Consider the following 16,381-nt stretch of genomic DNA (forward strand, 5'->3'; position numbering starts at 1 on the left):
TTAAATATCAAACTGAAAATACCTCAACACTAAATGATAAGAATACCTAAACATCATTACACAACATCCTGCACCTTGAAATTCACAAGTTCATTACTATTCTCCTGTCACCCTCTCTAACCCGTACAAAACAAAAAGGACAAAAAAATCCACAAACAAGTGACTACATTAACATTCCAGTAAGATGCGGGCTCTATCTCTTATCAGAAACTGTAGTGCGAAGCTTGAAGAACCTTGTCGAATTAAGTGATGTGTCGAGTTGTTTAAGTATTCGGGGAAGATGTTAAATGCGATAAGGTTGTAGGTAGTGTAGTTGAAAAAGTGAACACTTGTAGCGCATGGGGGCTCTGTTATAAATTGTAGGACTGTGTACGCTGGCAGACCGCGCGGCTTGGCGGGATTTTGCACAGGCTGATCCTAAAATGGATGGGCCGATTTTTAATTTGGCTTTTTCATCGGATTCGATAAAATTTGGTGGATAGATAGGGTTGCCTATTCTATTCAAAATAATTGCAATTTCACCGTTAGTCCTAAAGATTCTTACACTGGTGTTTTCGTAACTCAGCGGAAAATTACATTTTTTTTGTCCCAAATTGGGGTTTCGTACTACTCTTCAAACTAGTCAAATTGTATTAAAATTTAACGAAAATAAATCGTCGACAAAAAATCGGCTCTTATACAGATTTTTTTCAAACGACTATGCTGCGGTCTAATCATGGCAAATAAGTATTTACTGTTAAAGAAACCGGCCAAGTGCGAATCGGACTGGCGCCCCAAAGGACTACTTCGCACATTTTTTAACAATTTTTTTTTGTCAAGTTTGAATCACAATTGACCGTATCGTTTATGTTTATATATTTCCCTGCAATTATAGTAAATCTACGTTTTCTGAGTTGGATTTAACAAAAAAAATTTAACAATCCACCCTAACTATAGTAAAGTTTTTTTTCATATGTTATGTATGTGAATAGTTTCAGAAATAAGGGGGAACGGTAATTTTTTGCATTTATTCAAATAACTTCGAAACTATTTATTTTAAAATTATAATGAATTCATACTTTTATTTGAATGCATAAACACATATAAAGCCTTTCACAGTAAGCCCCCTAGTCTAAAACTATATATAGCCTTCGTTCTATTCTTCTATTGTGAGTATTAAATGTATGTATGTAACCGAAGTAGGTAGTGGTGTGCCACGGTAAACATAATTAAAACAAAATCACACATAGTTCGGTTGCATTTGCGTATCTTAAATCTTAAGTGACTATAATACCATTTAATGTATAACCTTTCATTTTAGAAAATCAGGGGGACGGTAAGGCCTGTAGTAATACCGAGTAACTTTAGGTAATTATTAATACAATTAATACCCCAATTATCTTTTTCTAAGTACTTACCAACTTCACTAGAAAGAAAAATCTGCTTGTATAAAATGTTAGCGTTTTTAAAACGACATATTTCTCTACATCAAAATATAAAACACAAAAAGCTGTTAAAATCATGTCCACCTTAATTATTATTATTCAAAGCAAACGAACACCCTGTACGAGGGTTGAGGCAGCCGGCTTGGCACGAGCCAGGGCGCACACCCTCCGTCAGTCCACTCCCGACCGCACTACAGCGCGGACCGCGCACCCCTAGCCCAAAAAATACGAAACTAAACTTTTCACAACCCTATATAAAAAATAAAGTGCCGATATAATTTTCAAACCAGCCAGCCAGCAACATTATTTTCTATATTCGATTTTTAAATTTCAAAAAGTTGATAAACTTTTTAAAAGTGTAGGGGTGTCGCCGGCTGAGTCAGCGAGGAGCCATACAGGTCAGTCAGTTTGTCATAGTAACGCCCTAGCGGCAAGCGGATTATTCGCATCTCTGCCGTGATTTGTTTTTAAATTTAGTATTTAAGAATGGCGGATAAGCATAGAATTATTTGTCCCGATTCGATTGGTTTTCGATATGAATTGATTATAAATTAGATGCCAAATCAATATACTTGTATATGTACCTAGTGTTTAAAAGTTTGTTAATAATTAAAGTAATTAACAATTTATTTTTATATCTACACACGAAAATTGAAATAAATAAATTCATTTTATTTCTTATTAGAACATAATATTAAATGGTTAATGGTGCAGAATTGGTTATAGGTGCCAAAAATAATGTGTTAATTTTGATATCATAACACACGATAATAAAATACTTACGCATAAATGCATTTTTCTACTCCCGTACTTTTATTTGTCATTTAAAGGGTCGTGCACTCACCTTTAAAACCCTACCTTATTTGTCAAGACAAGTCTTTCCCTAAAAAAGCATTTGTGCATACACGCAGTATCTTTTTGGCACTTTTAGGATACTTCGTGTAATGACCACTTAAAAAATATTGATTGAAATACAATGTTGCCAACCTTATTTTAAATGTCATCTCTGACAAATAAGTGAACCATAGACATGTTTTTAAATTTCATTTATTCTTTTTCCGCCCATATTCTCCATTTTTGCTACTTTTTGAATGAAAAATATTTGTTAAATTTACAATTTTATTTCGAAGTAAGTGCTTGGACGTAGAAAAAGTATTGTATGCAACGTTGTTTAACAAATTGTTACTCACGCCACGGTTGCATAAAATACTATAAATATATAGCTGTTTTGACTTGCTTGTTCACCAAAAATTACTCAGTTACTCTTTAAATAGAGAAGCCGGTGGGAATCAAGTTCCATGGATGCTGTTTAATGTCGATAAAACATTATAGTCAATTTACAAATGGCCTGGGTATATGGGTATTGTTGTGGGTATAGGTACCTATTTTTTTTTTAACTAGGTACCTACTTTTATTTATTACTTTCACAAGTTTTTATTGATCATAAATTAACTGTGTCAACGTGCCATTCGTCTTTTAAACTTTATCAAGTCTTCAAGTGATAATAAAACCATCTAAATACACTTCTAAATATCTCTAATAAATCCCCGGTCACCCTTTCTTTTTCATTGACAGTAGAGATAAATTAAAAAAAAAGTAAAAAATACGAGTAGGTAGGTAGAGTCTGTTCGGAAAAAGAAGAGTGGAATGTATCGGGTCCCATACGGAACCATAAAAACTTAATTAAATCTAAATAAAACGTTTAAGTTGATTAAGTTATGGTCTATTGTTAAAACTGATTTATTTTATTCACGACCCACTTAAATAAGTGGCTAATATCATACCCGGCAAGATACGAACAAATTTTTTGAAGTGAAAACTTTTTTAGCGGCGCTGGGCACTTTTTGAGGTGGGGAAAAAATGATAAACTCGAGACAGCGTAAGGCGATTACGTGACCGTAATGGGCGTAAGGCGATCACGTTTCACGTGACCGTAAGGGGCGTAAGGTTTAGACGGCCACTCATAATTTAGATGGCATTTAAATCAATAAAGAAAAACTCAATGTTATTTGACATTTATGTTGCGGACTCCTTTTTAAGACTCTTTACCTATGTTAAAATAATTTGACGTTGTCATGGCAGTATGTAAATAAACATGTCAATGAAAAAGTGTGATCATATTTGAGAATGATAATAATATATAATAAATAAATAGAATACCTCCGCTAAACGTATGTATCGTGTTACCGGGCGTCGGTAACATAGTGAGGTGAGTTTTCACTTCTATCGGCACTCCCGGAGTACAACCGTTGTTGTTGCTTGTTTTTCAATAGCTTGTTTTAAATGTTTGATGTTTGTTTTATTTAAATTGGCCTTAATTAGTTTCCACAGTAGGGAGTTTCGTGTTAATTTGACCGAGCGAAAGCGAACAAGAGTTGTCGCTGCATCAAATTGTGTCCAAATATTTTTATTTTATTAATATCCAGAGAGAAAAATGGGGACTGCGTTTTTAAGGAAAGACTGTATCAGGACGGTCATCCACTTTCGTCTTAATTTTTTAGAGAATTACAGATACTTTGGAAGCGTAGTCTGAGGAGCTACCGCGAAAACCGAAATTCGCAAATTACGGGGATCTTTCTCTTTTACTCTAATGAAGGCGTAATTAGAGTGACAGAGGAAAATGCCCGCAGTTTGCGAACTTAGATTTTCGCGGCTATAGCACTGATCTGCTACTTTTGATGCTGACTGTACCACGTAGCATCTACGTCTAGCTTGTCTATCTCATACGTCACTTGTGGTTCTTCAGTCCGTCGGACGAAGTTCGAAGCCGGACGATGCCCGATGTATCACGTTACCCACACAGCATCCTAGGATATCCTTTACGAACTATAAAGTTTTACTTCCAGAGTTTCTTAGCTCTATTTTTGATATGCAAGCAGTGTAGGCAACACGTTGAAGATAATTTAAAGACTATTTTCTTGGTAAACAAGATTTCTTATTATAAAACAAGCAGACATTTATTTTACTAATAAGGTAAATCTTTTGGTGTTGATAAAAATATAAAATGGTTTTAGTTTGAATAAAAAAACAACGGGTTGCACTCAGGGAGTGCCGGCAGAAGTGAAAACTCAATGACTAGTGCAAAATGCACTATGTATAATGGAGGTTAACGCCATCTAGCGTTAGCGTTAACTCAGCCGGCCAGCTCCATTGCGCACCGTGTAATCGGATTTTCAAAACCAAGTTTGGCTTCGCAAGTCATGTCCGAGCATTCCATGTTCTTGATTAATCAGTTGGAGGAGTCGCCGTCGTCGGACACGGCGGGGAGGACTATATATATAGATGGCATTTAAATCAATAAAGAAAAACTCAATGACATTACATGTAACAGTTTTTCATGTAATGTCATTGAGTTTTTCTTTATTGATTTAAATGCCATCTAAATGAGTGGCCATCTAAATCTTACGGTCACGTGATCGTCTTACGCTGTCTCGAGTTTAACATTTTTTCCCCACCTCAAAAAGTGCACAGCGCCGCTAAAGAAGTTTTCACTTCAAAAATGTCCAACGGAGGCTTTTTTAAAGTAGGTGTAGTAATAATCGGTCGAATAAAGACGCGGAACAAAAATGACACTAAATTTACCAACATATTAGAAAAGTCAAAATGAAATACCCCGTAGCAGTTCAGTTTTATTGGTGTGTTTTATAAAAATATCAATTTAATTAATAACAAATTTAACTCTAATAAACTGGTCTACTAATTACAAATATTATAATAGATAATCGTAGTATCTAATAAATTATTCACACCTCAATCAGGTCATAATGACGGTAAAGTAGCATAAGGAATATTTACACCACTTGCTGAGGATATCGCTTTAGGAAAACCAGTGTAAAGGCAACACCATATTCCACAATAACTATGCGTAATTAGAGATCAATCTTAAACTGGTTTTGAAAAAGATTAAGAAAAGCAAGCCCAAGAGTTTACAAATGCACGCCCCGTTGTAACGCTTTTAACACTCGGTTCTTCATAATTGAGGGTCTTTGGCCGAAAGTAAATATTACTTTAAGGGTATTTACATAAGGTATTCATAAGGATAGGTTACAGCGGCAATTACACTGTATAACTGGTGATTACGCAATAGATGTTGAATTTTCTATCAGTTAACGGGTAGTGTTATGTAAGTGGACGTTATTGAATAAATGATTATTAGTGTAGGACCGAGAAAATTAAATAATTGGTGAGAATATTGGATTTATAACATTTCGTTCTGAATTTAATTTAAAACAGTAACGTCTAGAATATTATACAAAATTAAGAAGATAATTTTGTCAGATATCAACCAAAATCAGTAATTACTAATACAAGTTCAGAGCCATAATTAATCGTTACTATCAATAAATTAAGGTTGATTTTTGTGTATTTTTTTTTTGATTAAAAAACGAGAGGAGAATTGTAACTGAATAGCCAGCTTAAAAAGCTGCCGAACTATTCGTTGCTCATGTTGCACAGATTTTAAAAGTTATCATTGGAACATAAATAAAAAAGTCTACTTACGAAAAAAAATGCGTATGTGTAACCTGCGGCCTATATCGCTCCCTGAAAGACATAGGCCTACTCATTTGGTTGTATTTTTAGGGTTCTGTAGCCAAATGGAAAAAAGGGACCCTTATGGATTCGTCATGTCTGTCTGTCTGTCTGTCTGTCCGTCTGTCCGTCTGTCCGTCCGTATGTCACAGCCACTTTTTTCCGAAACTATAAGAACTATACTGTTGAAACTTGGTAAGTAGATGTATTCTGTGAACCGCATTAAGATTTTCACACAAAAAAAAACAATAAATTTTGGGGGTTCCCCATACTTAGAACTGAAACCCAAATTTTTTTTTTCATCAAAACCATACGTGTGTCAAAAATGATATTGAGGTTTCTAATATCATTTTTTTCTAAACTTTAGACTTAACTAAGTTTGCGCGAGAGACACTTTCAAAGTGGTAAAATGTGTGTCCCCGCCCCCTGTAACTTCTAAAATAAGAGAATGATAAAACTAAAAAAAATATATGATGTACATTACCATGCAAACTTCCACCGAAAATTGGTTTGAACGAGATCTAGTAAGTAGTTTTTTTTAATACGTCATAAATCCCCTAATGGCGCCCTATCACCCTTCATGGGCGAGTCCGAATCGCACTTGGCCGCTTTTTTTAGTCAGATTTCGATGAAATTTGGTGACTAGATTGTTCCGTAGTCTTATCTTCCCTTGATTTAACTCACGCCTCCCACTGACCAAAGGCGATCAAACACCATAGACAAATCCTGAGTAAATAGCCGTGGCTGTATAATTTGGGCATAGCGCCTTACCCCTGTAATTATACCTACCGAATTGGCCCCGCCTCGACCAGCGTTCCCGCCCTCACAACACTCCAAACTGATTTTGATATTTCAAATTGAATAATGTATTTGTATTTTATATTACTGCTGAAGACTTTTTTTAGGCGGCATTTTACTACTTGAAATATCGCGGAAGATCTCTGAGGTAAACATTATACGAATAGGTACATGTACAACCTAACTATACAGGGTGGAAAGATAAGTCGGGCCCTGGAGGGAAACTACCTTAAATCCTTAAGCTGACTCATTTTACTTAAAGGAGACATTTCTTTATTTTTAAAAAGAAACAAAACTGCATTCAAAGATTTTTTTAAATTCGCTTGCCTCGCCTGGGACTCGAACCGACTAAAAATTCCAAAAAATAAAAACTCGCAATTTTATTTTACTGGTCGATACAGTGATAACATTTCTCCAAGAAACATTAGGTCTTAAACTCGTCTGTCGTACAAAATACCCATAAAATCTAATATTTAGTACTCAAGATTTTTTTAGACAAGCCAAATTGAAGAAAAAAGAAAAATACTTTGAATGCAGTTTTGTTTCTTTTTAAAAATAAAGGAATGTCTCCTTTAAGTAAAATGAGCCAGCTTAAGGATTTAAGGTAGTTTCCCTCCAGGGCCCGACTTATCTTTCCACCCTGTACATTTACAGAAGATGTCTACGATGTAGAGGTAGTCTACAAGCAAAATGCTAAACATCTTCAGTGCAGACTTGGACGGACTCTAAGGGACAAGATTCATTTTACTTGGAACCTTAAAGGATGACTCACGCTAGACCGGGCCGACCGGGCCGTGTCCGGGCCGGAGCTTCTGGCGCTTACTTTTCTATGACAGATGACAGGTGATCACGTGATGCTTTCCATAGAAAACGATGCGCCGGAAGCTCCGGCCCGGACGCGGCCCGGTCTAACGTGAGTCCTTTACATGAAAGCGTTCGCTTGTATTCCACGTTGCTAACTTTCATGACCCTAGAACTAAGTGACATCATTGTTAGCAAAAATTAATCGTTTCTGGTGAATAATAATTTAAGAGCCTTAACTGTTGGAACAATGATATAGCTATACCGGAATATGTTTATAAATGGGAAAAAAGATCAAATTGCCTACCTAACATATGTAAATTCAACAAGTACAAACCATACCCCAGACACTTAATAAATTTCGCAAACAGAAAAATCTTGTCTCATAAAAATTCATGCTATTTCATTACACAATAGAGGGTTCCTTCCCTCGCAGGGTGAGCGTGGGAGACTCGACGACAGTAATTAGGTACGTGGGTAAACTATTTACCCCCGCTTTGTTGGTGATGCGGATTTGTCGGCCGAATGCTGCTGCGGTTTGTCGCCTGGGATTTGATTTGATTTACGCTGCCTTTCTTACACAATGAAACAAGAGGCATAATATAATAGGATACCAAAATTATTTTATTGCAGTAACTAAATGTAAACATTTTTGAAAATGTAGTTCTATTTGCGCTAATGGGAAATGGTAACTATGATAAATATTTGCTTTCTATTTCAAGCGCTCTTAAAAAAGGCTTGAAACGGACACATAGATTAAAATCAAGGTCCTGGCATATTTAAGTGTACCGATTTGCCAAAAATCTAAAATACTTATAAATAATACTTCATTTGTTCTGCAAGAAAAGGTTTAGTCTGCCATTTTAAATCAACTATTACACTGTTAGCGCTAACAGACCAATCTAATAGTAAAAAAGTGTAGCGCAATCACACAAATGAACGTTGTAGTGTCGTTGAATCAACGTCTGCGTTCAACCCTCGCTGCCTCTCACTATATTGCACTTCACTTTATTATAGCTGCTTTGTCAAATTGTCACAACATTATTTTGTTTTGTTACAGATAAAACATATAAATGGAGGCGGAAAATGTTTCCTGCTTTTGCAAAGGCTTCCTCTAAGTAATATGGAAGCTACGTTACCAAATTTTCACCGGTTGTCGACATCAAGATTTTACCAACAGTATGCTGCCCCACCAGTCCGTATATCCACCAACTATCTCCACGACCTGATCCCTCAGCAGCATCCGACTCTCCTCCAACAATATTTAGCCTATTACAATGAACCTCTCGTCCCGCTTGACCTATCCCTTAAATCTACTATCCCTATTACACCTCCTTGTACACCTCCGCCAGCGCAAAAAAGAAAATCACCAGATGAAACTAAACACCCAAAATCCCCTAAAATATTCAGACATTTTGAGGACAACGATACCAAAGAGGAAACTGATTCTAAATCAGAGAAAAGGAAAGTTGACGACGAAAACTCAAACGACAGCGATAGTCCGGAGGCGAAAAAGTTTAAATTTACCAAACAATTTTTCGAAGAACTTAAAACTTGTTTGCCGGTTGAAAACGATACACCAACAAAAAGCGAAAGAAGTTCTCCGGAAGTTGTTGAAGTCAAAAATGTTGAAGAACGTCCGAAAAAGTCAGGAAAACCAGCGCAACCGCTGAAAAAGAGCAAAGCGGTGCGGAGGTTGATGTTCGACGAAGACAAGACATCACCCGTCTCTGGAACTATTATAAGAGATCTAGCCGAAGATGAGACTTTAGTTGTCCGCAAGGTAAATAAAGGTGTGAAATGTGTGCGTGCTTGGAAACAAATTAGATTTAATGGAATTTTGTATCGAAGACAATGTGTTGGTCAGGAACTATTAATTAGCGGTTCTTACCGTGGCATTACCGTGGGTCGCAGCAAGTTTCTTATCGCCCCAGCAATTAAGCGGGGTATGAAATCGCATATTGTTCTATGTTTGTGCGATAATAACAGCTTTAAGCTCGCGAGCCGCAGCCGGGGGAGGGTCGTGAGGCATTAAATCCGGAATAAATCGTTGTTCTAACTCGTACATTTTCTTTGAATTGAGATAGTGTGCTCGAACGTTTAATTTTGATGCAATAAAAATAATAGTTAATGGTGTTCACGATAAACTGTCAGGGGTATTTACGCCAATTAGAATAAATATTGGGGTGTTAAATACAGTTATAAAAATGCCCTTCTACAAAAACACTTGTATGTACCTAATTTAACACGCGCTGGCCATGGTTCTCGTACCTACAGGCTACGACACCGTAAAGCTGTACCTAAATATGTGTACTTAATCTGATTTTACAACAGTATTTTAGGGACTTGTGAAATGGTTGTTTTATGAAAGTTCGTGTAGCATCCTTTCTCCGAGCGGTTAAGATCGGTTTTCGGATAAGGATAGCGGTGCCGTCATATAGCGGCCGTCTCCATACTAAATAATACGGCTAAATATGGATGTCGTAGTATTTGTATGGAGACGGCCGCTATATGACGGCACTGCTTTCAGAGGAAACCAAAGCTTTAGAACCCTGTAACTATAGATTACCATTCCAGGGCGACATAGACCCCGCATTCAACGTGGTGGAGGTGACGGAGGAGGCCAAGGCGCTGATCGCGAGCATAGATAACCGCCTGGGCCGGTACATCTGCCGGCTTTGCCGACGGCTGTATGGGGACGCGTTTGCGCTGGCGCAGCACCGATGCTCGAGGATCGTGCACATCGAGTACCGGTGCCCTGAATGTGATAAGGTTAGTTAATTTTTTGTTTACAGTTTGCGAGCTTTATGCTTAAGATGCCTATGGGGTTTCAGGTAGGCCTAATAAAGCTATTCGGCTGTAATTAAGGCTTTCATAATAATTCATTATAACGTGGATTAAAAAACACACCAAGTTGCCGCTTTATGGTAGCATATCTTTGGAATTAATTTGATTTCTTATTAAAAATATTTAAAATTTGGTTGTTGTGAATTAGTAGAATCAGTGCAAATTCACTTTATAGTATTGGTGTCAGTATTTATTTTCATATAAACATAAGTAATAATACATTTATTTGTCATGTTTACCTACCCCTCAATACAAACTGCGTTTAATACGTTGCACTTTACCACTAAACAACTGTGGGAACTCACATATCCAAAACTATTTGTTCTCACCATTCCATATCAATTAAAAAACTGTCCATCTATCATTCAACTACCCCTTTTCAATTACTATAATCAGATAACTCATCGCGATGCATCATCATGCTCCATCAATTTCATCTAAACTAGAAATTCGCTCTTTTGCGTGGGAACAAATTATCCCAAACGTTTCAGGTGCCGGGGCTATTGTAAACACTTGGCACTTTTCCATGGGAAGCGGTGAGCACTTTAGCCCCGTTTAAACAAAAGAGCGTATTTTAGCAGTCAGTCGCTGTAAGTTACGACCCTTCGGAGGGATGTGGGGATGTTTATACTCTAATTGATATGTTTCGTGATGCGTGACCGAAGAATATCGAGCATCCCGAACGTAGGGATGCAATTTAATTTCCATTCATAGAGAATTTATGTTTGTGCTCGTGTAAGGGGAGACGGCGAAAGGTTTTGCGTTTTGACCCTAATTAAGTATCTACGCAATTATATGGCGGCCTTGTTGTGTTTTGAAAACAAGCAACTGTTAAAAATGATAATAATGGACTTGCGATATAGGTTGTTTGTTTGTAGAGTACTTAGGTGCACATTTTTTTGGTAAGCGTATGACTTTAAAGAAGCTATAGGCATCTTTAGCCACCAATTATACGTCCTAACAAAGATAATTTATAAGCAGCAGCACGATTGTTTTCATTAGCATAGCGTTTGGCAAATCATAAAATATGATTAACTATATCAGCAACTTAAAAATAGATTACAAAACTAAGTATTTCATTGTCGTTCCATCAGGTATTCAACTGCCCAGCAAACCTAGCGTCCCACCGCCGCTGGCACAAGCCGCGCGTGCCCGGCGCTGCAAAACGCCGCGAGCCTCCGACGTCAGAACCTGGCCGGTTCCCGTGCCAACAGTGCGGGAAACTGTTCAGACGACAGGCGTATCTCAGGAAGCATATGCTCGCTCATGAACAGCCGGAGGAGAAAGAGCCGTCGGCGTTCAAGCAAGTGCGCTCCGAGTTACCGGCGGCGTATCAACCGGTAAGTTTACTAAACTTGAGTCTCATTCAGCTGAGCATATACCTCATTTAGAGAAAGGTCAATGTGGAGAAGACCGGAGTATAACATGTTTGATTGGGATCTATATCTGAATCCCTAAAGTCTTTTCTCCTATCTTTGCATTCCCTAATATTGTGTGTCATAATGATCAGTTGTCCTAACAGTAAAAACCCTAAATTTGGTTTCCCTAATTATTGATTACTTATCCTAATGTTATTAATCATATTTTCTTTTTTGCGAGGGTCGCAGTTCTAACCCTAACCTAACCCACTTTTGTGGCAGTAAGTTTTAAAACCTAACCATTTTTCAAAACCTTACATTATGGAAAATAATCGTTATGACAATTGATCGTTAGAGCATGTGCCCTTTAGGACAAACCAGTTAGGGCAAGTGACTTTAGGACAAACGTTGTTTGAGAAGACCGTCTTAGGACAAGAACTCGTATTTTAATAGCTTCGCTCAGACACAGAAAGGAAGAGCTTCGCTCCTATCTACTGCTCTACCGACCTTCACGACCTTCTGAAGAGTTAGAAGCGACGAAAGAACTTGTAGACTGGCTTCCGTGTTTTTCACATTGACCATACGTAGTAAGTTTATAGAAATAAATGACCCAAAATCTTTCAAACGTTAAAATATGATGTTTAACCTAATCAACTTTTTTCCACACAGCAGGAAGCCCGCGACAACAACTTCAACACCTTCTGGAACAAGATCCCAGCACCAGCGCAGGACTTCAACTGGGAGCGTCGCTGCGCTTCCTCCTGCTCATCCGAGGACTCTCGAAGCCTGGATGTGACGGGGTCCGAGGATGAGAACGGCGGCGGGGACGGCTGACGACGCGTGCTGCGGCCCGTGCCGCGGTTCCCCGTCTACGCTGCGAACATGTACCCCTACCAGTATGTGCATAATAACCAGCAGATATACTTTTCTTAAGGACTTGAAAAAGTTGGAACAGATGATGCCGATGCCGAGCGGATGCGCGGTTAAACTTTTGATGTGTTCTGCGGTAAACGAACGGTGAGTGTGAATACTGTGAATGTGGATGGCAACTGTTTTAGCTTCAACATACGTATGAGTTCTAGAAAATTAATTGTTGACGTCATTTTTAAAATTGGGAATGAAAAATAACCAACATTTAAAAACCTGAAGAACTCTTCCACAAGCCTAGAAATACAAAATACATCCAGTAAGTAGTTTCCATATCAAACTTTAAAAAAATATTCGGATTTCAACAGCCTATAGTCGTAATTATTAGTCATCAGTGTCATCACATCACAATATGGAAATGTCATTCCACATTTACTAAAATCGACGAGTTTTGCATACATTTCATCAGTTCCGAATTTATTGTTTTAATGCATTCGCACGCATAAATAGTATAAGTATTACTTTATAAATTTATTTATTACTTTTATCAATAAAAATTATTCTCTAATAAGTCTAATAGTTAGTATTTTAGGTGTACATTAATACTTATAGTAGTTTGGTGTGATTTAGGTAACTTTAGTCTAATACATTTAAAAAGTATATTATTTTAATTGTAAATATTTAAGATCTCCTACAGCAACATTCCAAATTATTATGACGTGAAATGTTAAACAGTTCACGTGAATTATGCATATCCTTAGACTTAAGAAGTATTGATAAACTATAGAGCAAAATAAGCAAATAAGTATACACAAACGAGGTCATCGACCGATAGATGAATAAAATTATAGACAAAAAATACATTAGCAAACAAAAATATAATATGTAAATCTCAGATCTCATGTAATTTAAATTACGAATAATGACTTTGTCCAGAAACACAGAATACCTATTCGTATAACCAATATCGATTTGCTTTCTCATACTACTTTTTTTTTTATTATACAAATATAAAATATTTCGATTATAAGTATTTAAAGCTCTGTGGCCTGAGGCTATATACATTTTTTTTAATTAAGTTCTTTGAAAGAAATAATATACACTTATTCTGTGGATACTTCTACGTTTGCAAACTTGTATACTCTTATAGTTTGATAACTTAACTTAATACTCGTAATAAAACTTGGAACAACTATTTCATGAAGGCAATTTTTTTATAACAGCTTAATATTTTTTATCGTTCTTTATTTGTCTAAATAGAACTTAAGAACATAATGTAAGATGTATCCACTTTTTGTATTGTAGACATTACTGTTTCCTATTTTTTCTTTACAAATTTGGAATAAATGCATAGCTTTATTTTGAAGCTCATATTATTAAATAATTCGTCTATACTGAAAGTTTTTAAACGGCCGTAAAGCGAGAAATCGCTTACTTTCAAAGTACAACTATGTATGTACGTACGTCACGTAAATACCAAGTATTTGAGTATTATTTTCATTGAAAAAATAATTCTAACTGCTTTGTTCAATGAAAGGTAAATTGGCATTGTTTTCCAATTACACAGAGGGAAGTCGCCGCAATCGATCGTGTAGCTGTAGGCATATTTTTAGATGCACCCCGTTACTAACTAATAATTTTTTCAGTGGCTCACGTTCATCGGAATTGAGTCTATTTGCAACTAGGTCACAATATTGAGCTAATTTACACTTTGTTTAGTTTTACAATTACTTTACGTTTAATCGACAAAAATGTGCTTAATGTAATTTAGGCAACACTTAATCGAAATCGAAAAATAAGCATACATACATTTTTCTTGGCAGCTCCCTAATAGAATAAACATTTTATTTAGTCATTTTAATAAAAAAAATAAGTAAGTAAGTATGTAACTTAATTTCAGTTTAATTCTAGTCTAAACACGTGATTTCGTAACCAAAATAATTCTAGTCTTTTATTTATATACGTACGCAAAATAATTATTTAATTGATCTCAGGTTCAAAATCGTACTAGTCATTTTAATTTCATGTGTTATTTAGATAGTATTTGCAACGGTCACCAAAAAAAAGTTACCGTACCTACAAAAAGCGATCTCAGCCAAATATGAAATCTAGTCAACATTAGGTTTAGTTTTTGATATAAATATAACCAAAGTCAATCTAGTTATCTGTGTTAATATGAAGAAGTAAATATCACCAAAACAAAAATCATAATCGATTCTAGTCATTGAAATTTTGCATAAGTATCCATCTAAGTCAAAAATCTAGTCATGAATGTTACGTAGATTACAAAAAAGTTGGTATATTTTTTGTAAACCTTTTTGTTCTAGTTATTATTAGCCTTAGTGAATACCAAAGTAGTCAGTCTAGTCTATTATAATATACCTACTGAATTACTGATGATCATATTATTTATTAGAAAGATCTTAATTAATTTTGAATTCTAGTCATTTAAAGATCTCCAGATTTTAAATAAAACTTTATAATAACATAAACTAAATTATTTATTCTCAATAATCGAATCTATTTTGCTAGTCATTGTTAGTATGTAAAATCTCATTTTTACGTAGAGCGGTGTATTTTATTATACATATTTTATTTGTCTAGTCTTATTTCTAGTCTCTTTGGAAGATTAAATCTTAAATCCGAGAAATATATTAGTCTAGTCACCTCACGCGTAAAACAAGTTACGTTCATATTTTTAAAAAGGAATCTAGTCATTATATAATTCTAGTCTGTCTAAATAATAAATTTAAAACTAGTCAAATATTCAATGGTGCATTAAGCGAAAACGTCATCTAAGTAACGAAAATACAATTGGCAATTCAAATGACAAAATATGTATAGCAAATAATACCCAAAAACAATTTACGGAGCTGCTAAGGAGTTATTTCATATTCCTCCTTTAACAACTCAAACGTATAAACGTATAAGTATATACATACATACGAACGTTATGAATTTCTAGTACTTACTATAACCATAGAGAAAAAAATACATATAGTGCTCACTCCATACATCAGTTTTAGTACCAAAAAGACTATTAGCATCTAGCATCGAGTAGCGGAACTATCAGTACTGCTACTTGACAATAGATGTAGCAGTACTGATAGTTCCGCTACTCGTTGCTAGACGTAGACACTGAAATTAATAGTCTGAACTGATGTATGGAGTGAGCACTCTTGTCTTACTATATTTCTCTATGCTATAACATATATTAAAATCAATGTATCACCAATTTTTTTTCTTGATGCCAGCGCTAATATGCATTTGAAGTCATAATTGACAACCATGATCGATTTCAGCGACTTCACGTTCACCCTAAGGCTTCAGTCACACGGACGCAGATCCGAGCACGGATCCGTTGTCTGAGCGAGACAGCGCTATGGACATCATATAGCGATGTCCCGTTCGCACACCGCCGCGGCGCGCGGATCAGCGTCCGTGTGTCCGAACCGTAATTGAAATATTTTTATTTTAGTTGTATACCATTTTAAGTCATTTAATATAAGCAAATATAATAAAATCGATTTAGGTTACATGTAAAAACTATCATATTTCAGGAAAAAAGTATATAGATATTATTTAATAATAAATATAGTATTTACATGGTAGAGATATACGCTTATAATTATTTATAAAAAAATCTCTAAAGAGTGAAGCTCTAGTCAGTGTGTTATGTGTGTAACGCGTTCCAAAGATTGTACATAAGAAAACGCTATTTACTTTTATATTTATTTAAAATTTGTACCATATGAT

The 16,381-nt window shown here is 35.8% G+C and overlaps 1 protein-coding gene across 2 annotated transcripts; it reads left to right on the plus strand.

Moving 5' to 3' along the window:
- Positions 1 to 1,721: 1,721 nt before the first annotated feature.
- Positions 1,722 to 12,717, plus strand: LOC134656148 (zinc finger protein 200-like). 2 transcript variants are annotated; one of them, XM_063511673.1, is made up of 5 exons: positions 1,722 to 1,822; positions 8,614 to 9,336; positions 10,131 to 10,325; positions 11,495 to 11,740; positions 12,428 to 12,717. In XM_063511673.1, the coding sequence occupies exons 2-5, from the start codon at positions 8,677 to 8,679 to the stop codon at positions 12,590 to 12,592; spliced, it is 1,266 nt and encodes a 421-aa protein (XP_063367743.1). In that variant the 5' UTR covers positions 1,722 to 1,822; positions 8,614 to 8,676; the 3' UTR covers positions 12,593 to 12,717. The 2 variants fall into 2 exon arrangements, with proteins under 2 accessions (XP_063367743.1, XP_063367744.1); XM_063511674.1 differs by having other exon boundaries at positions 12,431 to 12,717.
- Positions 12,718 to 16,381: the final 3,664 nt, after the last annotated feature.

The sequence above is a fragment of the Cydia amplana genome, chromosome 17 (genome assembly GCF_948474715.1).
Source record: "Cydia amplana chromosome 17, ilCydAmpl1.1, whole genome shotgun sequence".
Classification (NCBI taxonomy): domain Eukaryota; kingdom Metazoa; phylum Arthropoda; class Insecta; order Lepidoptera; family Tortricidae; genus Cydia; species Cydia amplana.